Genomic DNA, 22,680 nt, shown 5'->3' with positions numbered 1-22,680 from the left:
ACACAGTACACACAGTATATACAGTACACACAGTACACACAGTATATACAGTACACACAGTATATACAGTACACACAGTATATACAGTATATACAGTACACACAGTACACACAGTATATACAGCACACACAGTACACAGTATACACAGTATATACAGTATATACAGTACACACAGTACACACAGTATATACAGTACACACAGTACACACAGTATACACAGTATACACAGTACACACAGTATATACAGTACACACAGTACACACAGTATATACAGTACACACAGTATATACAGTACACACAGTACACACAGTACACACAGTATATACAGTACACACAGTACACACAGTATATACAGCACACACAGTACACAGTATACACAGTATATACAGTATATACAGTACACACAGTACACACAGTATATACAGTATATACAGCACACACAGTACACACAGTATACACAGTACACACAGTATATACAGTACACACAGTACACACAGTATATACAGTACACACAGTATATACAGTACACACAGTATATACAGTATATACAGTACACACAGTACACACAGTATATACAGCACACACAGTACACAGTATACACAGTATATACAGTATATACAGTACACACAGTATACACAGTATATACAGTACACACAGTACACACAGTACACACAGTATATACAGTACACACAGTACACACAGTATACACAGTATATACAGTACACACAGTACACACAGTATATACAGCACACACAGTACACACAGTATATACAGTACACACAGTACACACAGTACACACAGTATATACAGTACACACAGTACACACAGTATATACAGTACACACAGTACACACAGTATATACAGTACACACAGCACAAACAGTACACACAGCACACACAGTACACACAGCACACACAGTACACACAGCACACACAGTACACACAGCACACACAGTACACACAGCACACACAGTACACACAGTACACACAGCACACAGTATATACAGTACACACATTACACACAGTATATACAGCACACAGTATATACAGTACACACAGCACACACAGTACACACAGTACACACAGTACACACAGCACACAGTATATACAGTACACACAGTACACACAGTATATACAGTACACACAGTACACACAGTACACACAGTATATACAGTACACACAGTACACACAGTATATACAGTATATACAGCACACACCGTACACACAGTATATACAGTATATACAGTACACACAGTACACAGTACACACAGTATATACAGTATATACAGCACACGCAGTACACACAGTATATACAGTATATACAGTACACACAGTACACAGTACACACAGCATATACAGTATATACAGCACACGCAGTACACACAGTATATACAGTATATACAGTACACACAGTATATACAGTACACACAGTACACACAGTAAATACAGTACACACAGTACACAGTACACACAGTATATACAGTATATACAGTACACACAGTATATACAGTATATACAGTACACACAGTATATACAGTGCACACAGTACACAGTACACACAGTATATACAGTATATACAGCACACGCAGTACACACAGTATATACAGTATATACAGTACACACAGTACACAGTACACACAGCATATACAGTACACACAGTACACACAGTATATACAGTATATACAGTACACACAGTACACAGTACACACAGTATATACAGTACACACAGTACACACAGTACACACAGTATATACAGTACACACAGTACACAGTACACACAGTATATACAGTATATACAGTACACACTATATACAGTATATACAGTACACACAGCACACACAGTACACACAGTATATACAGTACACACAGTACACACAGTACATACAGTACACACAGTATATACAGTACACACAGTACACACAGTACACACAGTATATACAGTACACACAGTACACACAGTATATACAGTACACACAGTACACACAGTATATACAGTACACACAGTACACACAGTATATACAGAACACACAGTATACACAGTATATACAGTACACACAGTACACACAGTACACACAGTATATACAGTACACACAGTACACACAGTATATACAGAACACACAGTATACACAGTATATACAGTACACACAGTACACACAGTACACACAGTATATACAGTACACACAGTACACACAGTATATACAGTACACACAGTACACACAGTATATACAGTACACACAGTACACACAGTATATACAGAACACACAGTACACACAGTATATACAGTATATACAGTACACACAGTACACACAGTACACACAGTATATACAGTACACACAGTACACACAGTATATACAGTACACACAGTATATACAGTACACACAGTACACACAGTACACACAGTATATACAGTACACACAGTACACACAGTATATACAGTACACACAGTACACACAGTATATACAGTACACACAGTACACACAGTATATACAGAACACACAGTACACACAGTATATACAGTATATACAGTACACACAGCATATACAGTATATACAGTACACACAGTATATACAGTATATACAGCACACACAGTACACACAGTATATACAGTACACACAGTATATACAGTACACACAATACACAGCACACACAGTATATACAGTACACACAGTACACACAGTATATACAGTACACACAGCACACACAGCATATACAGTACACACAGTACACACAGTATATACAGAACACACAGTATACACAGTATATACAGCACACACAGTACACACAGTATATACAGTATATACAGTACACACAGTATATACAGTACACACAGTATATACAGTATATACAGTACACACAGCATATACAGTATATACAGCACACACAGTACACACAGTATATACAGTACACACAGAATATACAGTACACACAGTATATACAGTACACACAATACACAGCACACACAGTATATACAGTACACACAGTACACACAGTATATACAGTACACACAGTATATACAGTATATACAGTACACACAGCATATACAGTATATACAGCACACACAGTACACACAGTATATACAGTACACACAGAATATACAGTACACACAGTATATACAGTACACACAATACACAGCACACACAGTATATACAGTACACACAGCACACACAGTATATACAGTACACACAGTATATACAGTATATATAGTACACACAGTATATACAGTACACACAGTATACACAGTATATACAGTATATACAGTACACACAGTATATACAGTACACACAGTACACACAGTATGTACAGCGCACACAGTACGCACAGTATATACAGTATATACAGTACACACAGTACACACAGCATATACAGTATATACAGTACACACAGTATATACAGTATATACAGCACACACAGTACACACAGTATATACAGTACACACAGAATATACAGTACACACAGTACACAGTACACACAGTATATACAGTACACACAATACACAGCACACACAGTATATACAGTACACACAGTATATACAGTACACACAGCACACACAGTATATACAGTACACACAGTACACACAGTATATACAGTATATACAGTACACACAGTACACACAGTACACACAGTATATACAGTACACACAGTATATACAGTATATACAGTACACACAGTATATACAGTACACACAGTACACACAGTATATACAGTACACACAGTACACACAGTATATACAGTACACACAGTATATACAGTACACACAGTACACACAGTATATACAGTACACACAGTACACACAGTATATACAGTACACACATCACACACAGTATATACAGTATATACAGTACACACAGTATATACAGTACACACAGTATACACAGTATATACAGTATATACAGTACACACAGTATATACAGTACACACAGTACACACAGTATATACAGCGCACACAGTACGCACAGTATATACAGTATATACAGCACACACAGTACACACAGTATATACAGTACACACAGTATACACAGTATATACAGTACACACAGTTCACACAGTATATACAGTACACACAGCACACAGTACACACAGCACACACAGTATATACAGTACACACAGTACACACAGTATATACAGCACACACAGTATACACAGTATATACAGTACACACAGTATACACAGTATATACAGTACACACAGTTCACACAGTATATACAGTACACACAGCACACAGTACACACAGCACACACAGTATATACAGTACACACAGTACACACAGTATATACAGCACACACAGTATACACAGTATATACAGTACACACAGCACACAGTACACACAGTACACACAGTATATACAGTACACACAGTACACACAGTACACACAGTATATACAGTACACACAGTACACACAGTACACATAGTATATACAGTACACACAGTACACACAGTACACACAGTATATACAGTACACACAGTACACACAGCACACAGTATATACAGTACACACAGTACACAGAGTATATACAGTACACACAGTACACACAGTACACATAGTATATACAGTACACACAGTACACACAGTATATACAGTACACACAGTACACACAGCACACAGTATATACAGTACACACAGTACACACAGTATATACAGTACACACAGTACACACAGTACACATAGTATATACAGTACACACAGTACACACAGTACACATAGTATATACAGTACACACAGTACACACAGTATATACAGTACACACAGTACACACAGCACACAGTATATACAGTACACACAGTACACACAGTATATACAGTACACACAGTACACACAGTATATACAGTACACACAGTACACACAGTACACACAGCACACAGTACACACAGTATATACAGTACACACAGTACACACAGTACACACAGTATATACAGTACACACAGTACACACAGTACACATAGTATATACAGTACACACAGTACACACAGTATATACAGTTCACACAGTACACACAGTACACACAGTATATACAGCACAAACAGTACACACAGTACACACAGCACACAGTATATACAGTACACACAGTACACACAGTATATACAGTACACACAGTACACACAGTACACACAGTATATACAGTACACACAATACACACAGTACACACAGTATATACAGTACACACAGTACACACATTATATACAGTATATACAGCACACACAGTACACACAGTATAAACAGTACACACAGTACACACAGTATATACAGTACACACATTATATACAGTATATACAGCACACACAGTACACACAGTATAAACAGTACACACAGTACACACAGTATATACAGTACACACAGTACACACAGTATATACAGTACACACAGTACACACAGTATATACAGTATACACAGTACACACAGTATATACAGTACACACATTACACACAGTATATACAGTATATACAGTACACACAGTATATACTATATACACAGTATATACAGTATATACAGTACACACAGTATATACAGTACACGCAGTACACACAGTACACACAGTATATACAGCACACACAGTACACACAGTATATACAGTATATACAGCACACACAGTACACACAGTATACACAGCATATACAGTACACACAGTTCACACAGTATATACAGTACACACAGCACACAGTACACACAGTACACACAGTATATACAGTACACACAGTACACACAGTATATACAGCACACACAGTATACACAGTATATACAGTACACACAGTACACACAGTATATACAGTACACACAGCACACAGTACACACAGCACACACAGTATATACAGTATATACAGTACACACATTTCACAAAGTACACACAGTATATACAGTACACACAGTACACACAGTACACACAGTATATACAGTATATACAGCACACACAGTACACACAGTACACACAGCACACAGTATATACAGTACACACAGTACACACAGTATATACAGTACACACAGTACACACAGTATATACAGTACACACAGTACACACAGTACACACAGTATATACAGTACACACAGTACACACAGTACACACAGTATATACAGTACACACAGCACACACAGTACACACAGCACACAGTATATACAGTACACACAGTACACACAGTATGTCCAGTACACACAGTACACACAGTACACACAGTATATACAGTATATACAGCACACACAGTACACACAGTATATACAGTATATACAGTACACACAGTACACAGTACACACAGTATATACAGTATATACAGTACACACAGTACACACAGTACACACAGTACACACAGTATATACAGTATATACAGCACACACAGTACACACAGTATATACAGTATATACAGTACACACAGTACACAGTACACACAGTATATACAGTATATACAGTACACACAGTACACACAGTATATACAGTATATACAGTACACACAGTACACACAGTATATACAGTACACACAGTATACACAGTATATACAGTACACACAGCACACAGTACACACAGTATATACAGTACACACAGTACACACAGTATATACAGTACACACAGTATATACAGTACACACAGTACACACAGTATATACAGCACACACAGTACACACAGTATACACAGCATATACAGTACACACAGTTCACACAGTATATACAGTACACACAGCACACAGTACACACAGTACACACAGTATATACAGTACACACAGTACACACAGTATATACAGCACACACAGTATACACAGTATATACAGTACACACAGTACACACAGTATATACAGTACACACAGCACACAGTACACACAGCACACACAGTATATACAGTATATACAGTACACACATTTCACAAAGTACACACAGTATATACAGTACACACAGTACACACAGTATATACAGTATATACAGCACACACAGTACACACAGTACACACAGCACACAGTATATACAGTACACACAGTACACACAGTATATACAGTACACACAGTACACACAGTATATACAGTACACACAGTACACACAGTACACACAGTATATACAGTACACACAGTACACACAGTACACACAGTATATACAGTACACACAGCACACACAGTACACACAGCACACAGTATATACAGTACACACAGTACACACAGTATGTCCAGTACACACAGTACACACAGTACACACAGTATATACAGTATATACAGCACACACAGTACACACATTATATACAGTATATACAGTACACACAGTACACAGTACACACAGTATATACAGTATATACAGTACACACTGTACACACAGTACACACAGTATATACAGTATATACAGCACACACAGTACACACAGTATATACAGTATATACAGTACACACAGTACACAGTACACACAGTATATACAGTATATACAGTACACACAGTACACACAGTATATACAGTATATACAGTACACACAGTACACACAGGATATACAGTATATACAGCACACACAGTACACACAGTATATACAGTACACACAGTATACACAGTATATACAGTACACACAGCACACAGTACACACAGTATATACAGTACACACAGTACACACAGTATATACAGTACACACAGTACACACGGTATATACAGTATATACAGTACACACAGTACACACAGTATATACAGTACACACAGTACACACAGTATATACAGTATATACAGCACACACAGTATATACAGTATATACAGCACACACAGTACACACAGTATATACAGTATATACAGTACACACAGTATATACAGTACACACAGTACACACAGTATATACAGTATATACAGTACACACAGTATATACAGTACACACAGTACACACAGTATATACAGTATATACAGTACACACAGTATATACAGTACACACAGTACACACAGTATATACAGTACACACAGTACACACAGTATATACAGTATATACAGCACACACAGTATATACAGTATATACAGCACACACAGTACACACAGTATATACAGTATATACAGTACACACAGTATATACAGCACACACAGTACACACAGTATATACAGTACACACAGTACACACAGTATATACAGTACACACAGTACACACAGTATATACAGTACACACAGTACACACAGTATATACAGTATATACAGCACACACAGTACACACAGTATATACAGTATATACAGTACACACAATATATACAGTACACACAGTATATACAGTACACACAGTGCACACGGTATATACAGTATACACAGTACACACAGTATATACAGTATATACAGCACACACAGTATATACAGTACACACAGTACACACAGTACATACAGTATATACAGCACACACAGTACACACAGTATATACAGTATATACAGTACACACAGTACACAGTACACACAGTATATACAGTATATACAGCACACACAGTACACACAGTATATACAGTATATACAGTACACACAGTACACAGTACACACAGTATATACAGTATATACAGTACACACAGTACACACAGTATATACAGTACATACAGTATATACAGTACACACAGTACACACAGTATATACAGTACACACAGCACACAGTACACACAGTATATACAGTACACACAGTACACACAGTATATACAGTACACACATTACACACAGTACACACAGTACACACAGTTTATACAGTATATACAGTACACACAGTATATACAGTACACACAGTACACACAGTATATACAGCACACACAGTACACACAGTACACACAGTATATACAGCACACACAGTACACACAGTATATACAGTACACACAGTATACACAGTATACAGCACACACAGTACACACAGTACACACAGTATATACAGTACACACAGTATATACAGTATACACAGCACACAGTATATACAGTACACACAGTATTTACAGTATACAGCACACACAGTACACAGAGTACACACAGTACACACAGCACACACAGTATATACAGTACACACAGTATATACAGTATACAGCACACACAGTACACACAGTACACACAGTATATACAGTACACACAATATATACAGTATACACAGCACACAGTATATACAGTACACACAGTACACACAGTATATACAGTACACACAGTACACACAGTATATACAGTACACACAGTACACACAGTAGACACAGTACACACAGTACACACAGTATATACAGTACACACAGTACACACAGTAGACACAGTACACACAGTATATACAGTACACACAGTACACACAGTAGACACAGTACACACAGTACACACAGTACACACAGTATATACAGTACACACAGTATATACAATATACAGCACACACAGTACACACAGTATATACAGTACACAGTACACACAGTATATACAGTACACACAGTATATACAGTATACAGTACACACAGTACACAAAGTAGACAAAGTATACAGTACACACAGCACACAGTATACACAGCACACACAGTACACACAGTACACACAGTACACACAGTATACAGTACACACAGTACACACAGCACACACAGTACACACAGTATACAGTACACACAGCACACACAGTACACACAGTATACAGTACACACAGTAAACACAGCACACACAGTACACACAGTATACAGTACACACAGTATATACAGTACATACAGTATATACAGTACACACAATACACACAGTACACACAGTATATACAGTACACACAATACACACAATACACACAATACACACAGTATATACAGTACACACAGTATATACAGTACACACAATACACACAGTACACACAGTATATACAGTACACACAGTATATACAGTACACACAATACACACAGTACACACAGTACACACAGCACACACAGTACACACAGTATATACAGCACACACAGTACACACAGTATATACAGTACACACAGTACACAGTATACAGTACACACAGTATATACAGTACACACATTACACACAGTACACACAGTATACAGTACACACAGTACACACAGCACACACAGTACACACAGTATACAGTACACACTGTACACACAGTATACCGTATACAGTACACACAGTATACAGTATACAGTACACACAGTATACAGTATACAGTACACACAGTATATACAGTATATACAGCACACACAGTACACACAGTATATACAGTATATACAGTACACACAGTACACAGTACACACAGTATATACAGTATATACAGTACACACAGTACACACAGTATATACAGTATATACAGTACACACAGTACACACAGGATATACAGTATATACAGCACACACAGTACACACAGTATATACAGTACACACAGTATACACAGTATATACAGTACACACAGCACACAGTACACACAGTATATACAGTACACACAGTACACACAGTATATACAGTACACACAGTATATACAGTACACACAGTACACACAGTATATACAGCACACACAGTACACACAGTATACACAGCATATACAGTACACACAGTTCACACAGTATATACAGTACACACAGCACACAGTACACACAGTACACACAGTATATACAGTACACACAGTACACACAGTATATACAGCACACACAGTATACACAGTATATACAGTACACACAGTACACACAGTATATACAGTACACACAGCACACAGTACACACAGCACACACAGTATATACAGTATATACAGTACACACATTTCACAAAGTACACACAGTATATACAGTACACACAGTACACACAGTACACACAGTATATACAGTATATACAGCACACACAGTACACACAGTACACACATCACACAGTATATACAGTACACACAGTACACACAGTATATACAGTACACACAGTACACACAGTATATACAGTACACACAGTACACACAGTACACACAGTATATACAGTACACACAGTACACACAGTACACACAGTATATACAGTACACACAGCACACACAGTACACACAGCACACAGTATATACAGTACACACAGTACACACAGTATGTCCAGTACACACAGTACACACAGTACACACAGTATATACAGTATATACAGCACACACAGTACACACAGTATATACAGTATATACAGTACACACAGTACACAGTACACACAGTATATACAGTATATACAGTACACACAGTACACACAGTACACACAGTATATACAGTATATACAGCACACTCAGTACACACAGTATATACAGTATATACAGTACACACAGTACACAGTACACACAGTATATACAGTATATACAGTACACACAGTACACACAGTATATACAGTATATACAGTACACACAGTACACACAGGATATACAGTATATACAGCACACACAGTACACACAGTATATACAGTACACACAGTATACACAGTATATACAGTACACACAGCACACAGTACACACAGTATATACAGTACACACAGTACACACAGTATATACAGTACACACAGTACGCACGGTATATACAGTATATACAGTACACACAGTACACACAGTATATACAGTATATACAGCACACACAGTACACACAGTATATACAGTATATACAGTACACACAATATATACAGTACACACAGTATATACAGTACACACAGTGCACACGGTATATACAGTATACACAGTACACACAGTATATACAGTATATACAGCACACACAGTATATACAGTACACACAGTACACACAGTACATACAGTATATACAGCACACACAGTACACACAGTATATACAGTATATACAGTACACACAGTACACAGTACACACAGTATATACAGTATATACAGCACACACAGTACACACAGTATATACAGTATATACAGTACACACAGTACACAGTACACACAGTATATACAGTATATACAGCACACAAAGTACACACAGTATATACAGTATATACAGTACACACAGTACACAGTACACACAGTATATACAGTATATACAGCACACACAGTACACACAGTATATACAGCACACACAGTACACACAGTATATACAGTACACACAGTACACACAGCACACACAGCACACACGGTATGTACAGTATATACAGTACACACAGTACACACAGTATATATAGTATATACAGCACACACAGTACACACAGTATATACAGTACACACAGCACACACAGTATATACAGTACACACAGTACACACAGTGTATACAGTACACACAGTACACACAGTATATACAGTACACACAGTACACACAGTATATACAGTACGCACAGTACACACAGTATATACAGTACACACAGTACACACAGTATATACAGTATATACAGTACACACAGTATATACAGTACACACAGTATACACAGTATATACAGTACACACAGTACACACAGTACACACAGTATATACAGCACACACAGTAAACACAGTATATACAGTATATACAGTACACACAGTACACACAGCACACACAGTACACACAGTACACACAGTATATACAGCACACACAGTACACACAGTATATACAGTATATACAGTACACACAGTATATACAGTACACACAGTATACACAGTATATACAGTACACACAGTACACACAGTACACACAGTATATACAGCACACACAGTAAACACAGTATATACAGTATATACAGCACACACAGTACACACAGTATATACAGTACACACAGTACACACAGTATATACAGTACACACAGCACACAGTACACACAGTACACACAGTACACACAGTATATACAGTACACACAGTACACACAGTATATACAGCACACACAGTATACACAGTATATACAGTACACACAGTACACACAGTATATACAGTACACACAGCACACAGTACACACAGTACACACAGTATATACAGTACAGACAGTACACACAGTATATACAGTACACACAGTACACACAGTACACACAGTATATACAGTATATACAGCACACACAGTACACACAGTACACACAGCACACAGTATATACAGTATATACAGTACACACAGTATATACAGTACACACAGTATACACAGTATATACAGTACACACAGTACACACAGTATATACAGCACACACAGTAAACACAGTATATACAGTATATACAGCACACACAGTATATACAGTACACACAGCACACAGTACACACAGTACACACAGTACACACGGTATATACAGTACACACAGTACACACAGTATATACAGCACACACAGTATACACAGTATATACAGTACACACAGTACACACAGTATATACAGTACACACAGCACACAGTACACACAGTACACACAGTACACACAGTATATACAGTACACACAGCACACAGTACACACAGTACACACAGTATATACAGTACAGACAGTACACACAGTATATACAGTACACACAGTACACACAGTATATACAGTATATACAGCACACACAGTACACACAGTACACACAGCACACACAGCACACAGCATATACAGTACACACAGCACACAGTACACACAGTACACACAGTATATACAGTACACACAGTACACACAGTATATACAGTACACACAGTACACACAGTACACACAGTATATACAGTATATGAGGCACACACAGTACACACAGTATATACAGTACACACAGTATATACAGTATACAGTACACACAGTAAACACAGTAGACACAGTACACACAGTACACACAGTATATACAGTACACACAGTATATACAGTATACAGCACACACAGTACACACAGTATATACAGTACACACAGTACACACAGTATATACAGTACACACAGCACACAGTATACACAGCACACACATTACACACAGTACACACAGTATATACAGTACACACAGTATATACAGTACAAACAGTATATACAGTACACACAGTATATACAGTACACACAGTATGTACAGTATACAGCACACACAGTACACACAGTATATACAGTACACACAGTACACACAGTACACACAGTATATACAGTACACACAGTACACACAGTATATACAGTATACACAGTACACACAGTATATACAGTACACACAGTACACACAGTATATACAGTACACACAGTACACACAGTACACACAGTATATACAGTACACACAGTACAAACAGTATATACAGTACACACAGTATATACAGTACACACAGTATATACAGTATACAGTACACACAGTACACACAGTATATACAGTACACACAGTACACACAGTATATACAGTACACACAGTACACACAGTATATACAGTACACACAGTACACACAGTATATACAGTACACACAGTACACACAGTATATACAGTACACACAGTATATACAGTACACACAGTACACACAGTATATACAGTACACACAGCACACAGTACACACAGTATATACAGTACACACAGTACACACAGTATATACAGTACACACATTACACACAGTACACACAGTACACACAGTTTATACAGTATATACAGTACACACAGTATATACAGTACACACAGTACACACAGTATATACAGCACACACAGTACACACAGTACACACAGTATATACAGCACACACAGTACACACAGTATATACAGTACACACAGTATACACAGTATACAGCACACACAGTACACACAGTACACACAGTATATACAGTACACACAGTATATACAGTATACACAGCACACAGTATATACAGTACACACAGTATTTACAGTATACAGCACACACAGTACACAGAGTACACACAGTACACACAGCACACACAGTATATACAGTACACACAGTATATACAGTATACAGCACACACAGTACACACAGTACACACAGTATATACAGTACACACAATATATACAGTATACACAGCACACAGTATATACAGTACACACAGTACACACAGTATATACAGTACACACAGTACACACAGTATATACAGTACACACAGTACACACAGTAGACACAGTACACACAGTACACACAGTATATACAGTACACACAGTACACACAGTAGACACAGTACACACAGTATATACAGTACACACAGTACACACAGTAGACACAGTACACACAGTACACACAGTATATACAGTACACACAGTATATACAATATACAGCACACACAGTACACACAGTATATACAGTACACAGTACACACAGTATATACAGTACACACAGTATATACAGTATACAGTACACACAGTACACAAAGTAGACAAAGTATACAGTACACACAGCACACAGTATACACAGCACACACAGTACACACAGTACACACAGTACACACAGTATACAGTACACACAGTACACACAGCACACACAGTACACACAGTATACAGTACACACAGCACACACAGTACACAGTATATACAGTACACACAGTAAACACAGCACACACAGTACACACAGTATACAGTACACACAGTATATACAGTACATACAGTATATACAGTACACACAATACACACAGTACACACAGTATATACAGTACACACAATACACACAATACACACAATACACACAGTATATACAGTACACACAGTATATACAGTACACACAATACACACAGTACACACAGTATATACAGTACACACAGTATATACAGTACACACAATACACACAGTACACACAGTACACACAGCACACACAGTACACACAGTATATACAGCACACACAGTACACACAGTATATACAGTACACACAGTACACAGTATACAGTACACACAGTATATACAGTACACACATTACACACAGTACACACAGTACACACAGTATACAGTACACACAGTACACACAGCACACACAGTACACACAGTATACAGTACACACTGTACACACAGTATACCGTATACAGTACACACAGTATACAGTATACAGTACACACAGTATACAGTATACAGTACACACAGTACACACAGTATACAGTACACACATTACACACAGTATACACTACACACAGTACACACAGTATACAGTACACACAGTATATACAGCACACACAGTACACACAGCACACAGTACACACAGTATATACAGTACACACAGTATATACAGTACACACAATACACACAATATACAGTACACACAGTACACACAGTATACAGTACACACAGTATATACAGCACACACAGTACACACAATACACACAGTACACACAGTATATACAGTACACACAGTATATACAGTACACACAATACACACAGTACACACAGTATATACAGTACACACAATACACACAGTACACACAGTATATACAGTACACACAGTATATACAGCACACACAGTACAAACAGTATACAGTACACATAGTACACAGTATATACAGTACACATAGTATACACAGCACACACAGTACACACAGTATACAGTACACATAGTGCACACAGTATACAGTACACATAGTACACACAGTATATACAGTACACACAGTATACACAGTATACAGTACACATAGCACACACAGTATATACAGTACACACAGTATACACAGCACACACAGTACACACAGTACACACAGTATATACAGCACACACAGTACACACAGCACACACAGTACACACAGCACACACAGTACACACAGCACACACAGTACACACAGCACACACAGTACACACAGTATATACAGTACACACAGTACACACAGCACACAGTATATACAGTACACACAGTACACACAGTACACACAGTATATACAGTACACACAGTACACACAGTATATACAGCACACACAGTACACACAGTACACACAGTATATACAGTACACACAGTACACACAGCACACAGTATATACAGTACACACAGTACACACAGTACACACAGTATATACAGTACACACAATACACACAGTACACACAGTATATACAGTACACACAGTACACACAGTATATACAGCACACACAGTACACACAGTACACACAGTATATACAGTACACACAGTACACACAGCACACAGTATATACAGTACACACAGTACACACAGTACACACAGTATATACAGTACACACAATACACACAGTACACACAGTATATACAGTACACACAGTATATACAGTACACACAATACACACAGTACACACAGTATATACAGTACACACAATACACACAGTACACACAGTATATACAGTACACACAGTATATACAGCACACACAGTACAAACAGTATACAGTACACATAGTACACAGTATATACAGTACACATAGTATACACAGCACACACAGTACACACAGTATACAGTACACATAGTGCACACAGTATACAGTACACATAGTACACACAGTATATACAGTACACACAGTATACACAGTATACAGTACACATAGCACACACAGTATATACAGTACACACAGTATACACAGCACACACAGTACACACAGTACACACAGTATATACAGCACACACAGTACACACAGCACACACAGTACACACAGCACACACAGTACACACAGCACACACAGTACACACAGCACACACAGTACACACAGTATATACAGTACACACAGTACACACAGCACACAGTATATACAGTACACACAGTACACACAGTATATACAGTACACACAGTACACACAGTATATACAGCACACACAGTACACACAGTACACACAGTATATACAGTACACACAGTACACACAGCACACAGTATATACAGTACACACAGTACACACAGTACACACAGTATATACAGTACACACAGTATATACAGTACACACAGTACACACAGTACACACAGTATATACAGCACACACAGTACACACAGTACACACAGTATATACAGTACACACAGTATATACAGCACACACAGTACACACAGTACACACAGTATATACAGTACACACAGTATATACAGTACACACAGTATATACAGTACACACAGTACACACAGTATATACAGTACACACAGTACACACAGTACACACAGTATATACAGTACACACAGTATATACAGTACACACAGTACACACAGTACACACAGTATATACAGCACACACAGTACACACAGTACACACAGTATATACAGTACACACAGTATATACAGTACACACAGTAAACACAGTATATACAGTACACACAGTACACACAGTATATACAGTACACACAGTTCACACAGTATATACAGTACACACAGTACACACTCACAATCTTTATCTCTGAGTCTCTCGCTGCACAATATTCTCTGAGACTCTTGTGTGTTTATTCAGGATTACAGATATACAGGATTCTTTGAAGAATAAAAAGTTCAAAATAACAACATGTATTGGAAATAGAAATATTTTGTATCATTATAAATATCTTTAGATTTAAATGTATTGATTTCTTTTTATCTAACTTTTATCTTACTCTTTCCAAATTAAAATTAATTTTTATCTTACTGACCCCAAACATTTGAATGGTAGTGGACATAAATTCAGAAACAATTATTGGTCATTTGATGGCTAATGCTTTAGTTGGAGACGCAGTCTTAAAGGAACAGTGCAGTGAAAAAATTACATTTTCATTAAAAACTAGTCAATTTTACTCCATTGCGCAAACAGCTTTGTTTGAAAAGTTTAAATAAAATGAAAAGTAAAATAAAATAAAATGTTGACTAATAGACCAAAAAAGTCAAGTCCTTTAATTAAAAACAAGGAAAAAAACAAAACAAACCTGGGTGTTTTTTAAATGTCTTGTGTCTGTAGTCTTGTGTCTTTTATGTTTTTTATAAAAAGAGAAACATACTTGCAATATTCTAAAGGATGTTTTGTTCTCTTTCAGAAACCACTCTACAGCTGTATCACCAAAAATGAAAGTAAGCAGACCTGCATGCGAAGGTTATCAGTGAGAAGCCTGGATCTCGCTTCTCTCGGAGCGTTTACTGTTCTCTCATGTCAGTCCTCCAGTATTAAGAGGAAATGAGATCGAGTTGTTTATGTGCCTGTGAGACAAGGTCATGACCTTTACCCTGCTGACCTTCAGGCTGTCATGCATCTCACATCTAAATGAAGTGCTTATTTGTATTTATTCTGTTTGGATAAATCTGACAACCTTCTTTATTCTGTAAACAAGCGGCGAGATATTGTCCTCGATCACACAGCCGACGCAATGCAGCGCCATGCGCGACTCGAGTGTGTTCTGCTAGTTTCAGCCCGATGCAGTTTTCATTTTCTCATCCTGCGCCACGCTGTTTAAATAGCAAATGCATCTGTGGCCCATGAGCTGGTCCGAGAACAGGAGTGTGTTCAGGAGTGTGTTCAGGACTGTGTTCAGGAGTGTGTTCAGGAGTATGTTCAGGACTGTGTTCAGGAGTGTGTTCAGGAGTGTGTTCAGGACTGTGTTCAGGACTGTGTTCAGGAGTGTGTTCAGGACTGTGTTCAGGACTGTGTTCAGGAGTGTGTTCAGGAGGGTGTTCAGGAGTGTGTTCAGGACTGTGTTCAGGAGTGTGTTCAGGAGGGTGTTCAGGAGTGTGTTCAGGACTGTGTTCAGGAGTGTGTTCAGGAGTGTGTTCAGGAGTGTGTTCAGGAGTGTGTTCAGGACTGTGTTCAGGAGTGTGTTCAGGAGTGTGTTCAGGAGTATGTTCAGGACTGTGTTCAGGAGTGTGTTCAGGAGTGTGTTCAGGACTGTGTTCAGGACTGTGTTCAGGAGTGTGTTCAGGACTGTGTTCAGGACTGTGTTCAGGAGTGTGTTCAGGAGGGTGTTCAGGAGTGTGTTCAGGACTGTGTTCAGGACTGTGTTCAGGAGTGTGTTCAGGAGTGTGTTCAGGACTGTGTTCAGGACTGTGTTCAGGAGTGTGTTCAGGAGTGTGTTCAGGACTGTGTTCAGGACTGTGTTCAGGAGTGTGTTCAGGACTGTGTTCAGGACTGTGTTCAGGACTGTGTTCAGGAGTGTGTTCAGGAGTGTGTTCAGGAGTGTGTTCAGGAGTGTGTTCAGGAGTGTGTTCAGGACTGTGTTCAGGAGTGTGTTCAGGACTGTGTTCAGGAGTGTGTTCAGGAGTGTGTTCAGGACTGTGTTCAGGACTGTGTTCAGGAGTGTGTTCAGGAGTGTGTTCAGGACTGTGTTCAGGAGTGTGTTCAGGAGTGTGTTCTGGACTGTGTTCAGGAGTGTGTTCAGGAGTGTGTTCAGGACTGTGTTCAGGAGTGTGTTCAGGAGTGTGTTCAGGACTGTGTTCAGGACTGTTCCCTTTCGAAGGGAACTCAACAATACGTCAACGACGTTATGGGGAACGCCTCAGGCGTGACAGGTGTCTGAAATCACTATCAAATCACGTCAATCATATTGACCGGCGACAGCCCGTGAATCATTAGCGTGAATGATTAACGTGCGACCTGGAAGTATAAAAGGGCGCCTTGCAAACATGACAAATCATCTCATCGTCTTCAGGGACTGTCTGTTTGAAAACGCTACTCAATGAAACGGTAAGAAAATGAAATGTACAGCACACGAGTGTGTTTTTTCCTGCCTGGGAGAAGAGCGCGCACAAGAGGTTCTCGAGGGAATCCTCTGTGTGAACTGTGAGCGTTTTTCTCTTAAAACGCTCCGCTCTCGTCTGGCCCTCTTCTCGAGTGAAGGGGGTTCAACGTCTGGTCTGCGTGGTCCCGCTCGTGCCGAGGCAGAGCGGCGACTTGCATCATGGGCTTCCAGATAGAGCTCATCGATCATCTTGAGAGTCCTGTAAACCTCTCAAATGATTCGACGGCTGACGAGGGCGAACTGCAGGCACCAATGGTTTCCTGCAGTTGCTGCTCTTCAGGACGAGCAGGAGATGGCTGAGGAGGTTTATAATCAGGTAGATCCTGAACCCTCTCAGCCACCCTGCCCCGTGTATGCAGACCTGGTGGATGTTGTGGAGCGCGCCGCCAACAGGCTGTAGCTGCCATGGCGACGCGCTAGAGGAGAGATCGCTCGCGGTAGGCTTGGCGATCGGTTTCTCCCCTGCCATACACCACCAGCTCAGGTGAGCCTTCCATTCCTTCCTGATCTTCACACGGAGATCGAGAGGGCATGGAAGAGCCCATACTCTGCCCGTATTCACCGACATCAGCGGGTTAATTTCGCTGATGATGAGGGGATCGCAGAGCATGGGTCGATGCCGTTAGCATTTCTCTGGGCCTCCCTGAAGGTGAGCACCCCACATACTGTGGTTATCAGGTAGTAGGCCTTACGGGCCTCCCTGAAGGTGAATTCCCACTTACGTTGGCTATCAGGTAGTAGGCCTCTCCGGGCCTCCCTGTAACGTTCCCTAGTGGTGCTGGGTTTATGAAGCTAGTGGTCACTTGCTATCAGTTTCAGCTAGCCTTAATAGGCAGCTGCTGAAGGCGAGCTTGCGCCCTGGCTCGCTAAAGTGTTCATTCTCTGCTAAAGGTTCCCTCCCGGAACCTTTTCTGCCTACAGCCTGGTTTGCCTACCAGGCAGACCTTGTGCTCCCCTCACCGAGGGTCTCTATGAGCATGCGGCTTCCTGAGTCTGGTCAGACGGTCGTAGGCCTCTCGTGAGGCCTCCCAGTTAGATCAGCCCTTAGGCCTTCACAGGCCTCCTCAGTGTTTTGAAACACAGACACTGGGTTGATCCATGGATCGAGTAGAGAACTCCCCTCGCTAGCAAGGGTTGAAAAGCACTATGCTGAGTCATACTCTCCGGGATATCCCGTCTCTGAGATCCGGGCCGAGTGGTTCTCTGCCAGCTTCGCAGTCCCTCGGGTTGGATGCCTTACTTAAGGCATTTGTCCACAGGCTCTGTCTTCAGACAGACAGGATTTGGCCAGACTAAGTGTCTATGTACTGGCGCCAGGTCAGGCCGTCCTGGTGGCATTTCGGGGTGAGTACGTTCCCCTGAATAGTGACTGGCTGGGGTTCCCTTGGGTTCCCTAGCCACATTCCCTAGAAGGGACCCCTTCTAATTGGAAGCTGAGGTTTCAGGCCCGGAGCCGGCCCTGGTAGACCTTTCATTTAACCATGTTTATGAAGGTTTTTCTGTGAGGCTGTAGCTTGGGCTATGACCGTAGGGAATGCTGTCACTGACAGCCCAGTGTGACCTGAGGGTGAGTGGTTCTAGCGTTTCATTTGAAGTTGCTGGTTCTGACAGTTGTCACTGCCACTTGGCATGCACTCCCCTTAGCATGGCGGCGTTGGTATATCGTTCCCCATAACGTCGTTGACGTATTGTTGAGTTCCCTTCGAAAGGGAACGTCTCAGGTTACGACTGTAACCTATGTTCCCTGAGAACAGGGAACGAGACAATACGTCTCCCTGCCATGCCTCGGGGCTTGCCTACCGTACAGTCCCTTCAGACGATAAGGTGATTTGTCATGTTTGCAAGGCGCCCTTTTATACTTCCAGGTCGCACGTTAATCATTCACGCTAATGATTCACGGGCTGTCGCCGGTCAATATGATTGACGTGATTTGATAGTGATTTCAGACACCTGTCACGCCTGAGGCGTTCCCCATAACGTCGTTGACGTATTGTCTCGTTCCCTGTTCTCAGGGAACATAGGTTACAGTCGCAACCTGAGACGTGTTCAGGAGTGTGTTCAGGACTGTGTTCAGGACTGTGTTCAGGAGTGTGTTCAGGAGTGTGTTCAGGACTGTGTTCAGGACTGTGTTCAGGAGTGTGTTCAGGACTGTGTTCAGGAGTGTGTTCAGGACTGTGTTCAGGAGTGTGTTCAGGAGTGTGTTCAGGAGTGTGTTCAGGACTATGTTCAGGAGTGTGTTCAGGAGTGTGTTCAGGAGTGTGTTCAGGACTGTGTTCAGGAGTGTGTTCAGGACTGTGTTCAGGAGTGTGTTCAGGAGTGTGTTCAGGAGTGTGTTCAGGAGTGTGTTCAGGACTG

At 39.7% G+C, this 22,680-nt stretch overlaps 1 protein-coding gene across 1 annotated transcript in view; it reads left to right on the top strand.

The window, feature by feature from the left end:
• The window catches only part of reck (reversion-inducing-cysteine-rich protein with kazal motifs), a 102,516-nt gene that overhangs the window by 38,407 nt on the left and 41,429 nt on the right, over window positions 1-22,680 (top strand). The window contains exon 7 of the mRNA XM_077224979.1: window positions 18,634-18,667. Coding sequence (XP_077081094.1) covers window positions 18,634-18,667 — 34 coding nt within the window. The remainder of the gene's footprint in view (window positions 1-18,633; window positions 18,668-22,680) is intronic.

This window comes from Siphateles boraxobius, unplaced genomic scaffold, assembly GCF_051911475.1.
Source record: "Siphateles boraxobius isolate OS27281-9 unplaced genomic scaffold, OSU_SipBor_1 97, whole genome shotgun sequence".
Taxonomy (NCBI): Eukaryota; Metazoa; Chordata; class Actinopteri; order Cypriniformes; family Leuciscidae; genus Siphateles; species Siphateles boraxobius.
The sequence above is the reverse complement of the archived record's forward strand: the minus strand, read 5'-3'. Positions and strand labels throughout refer to the sequence as shown.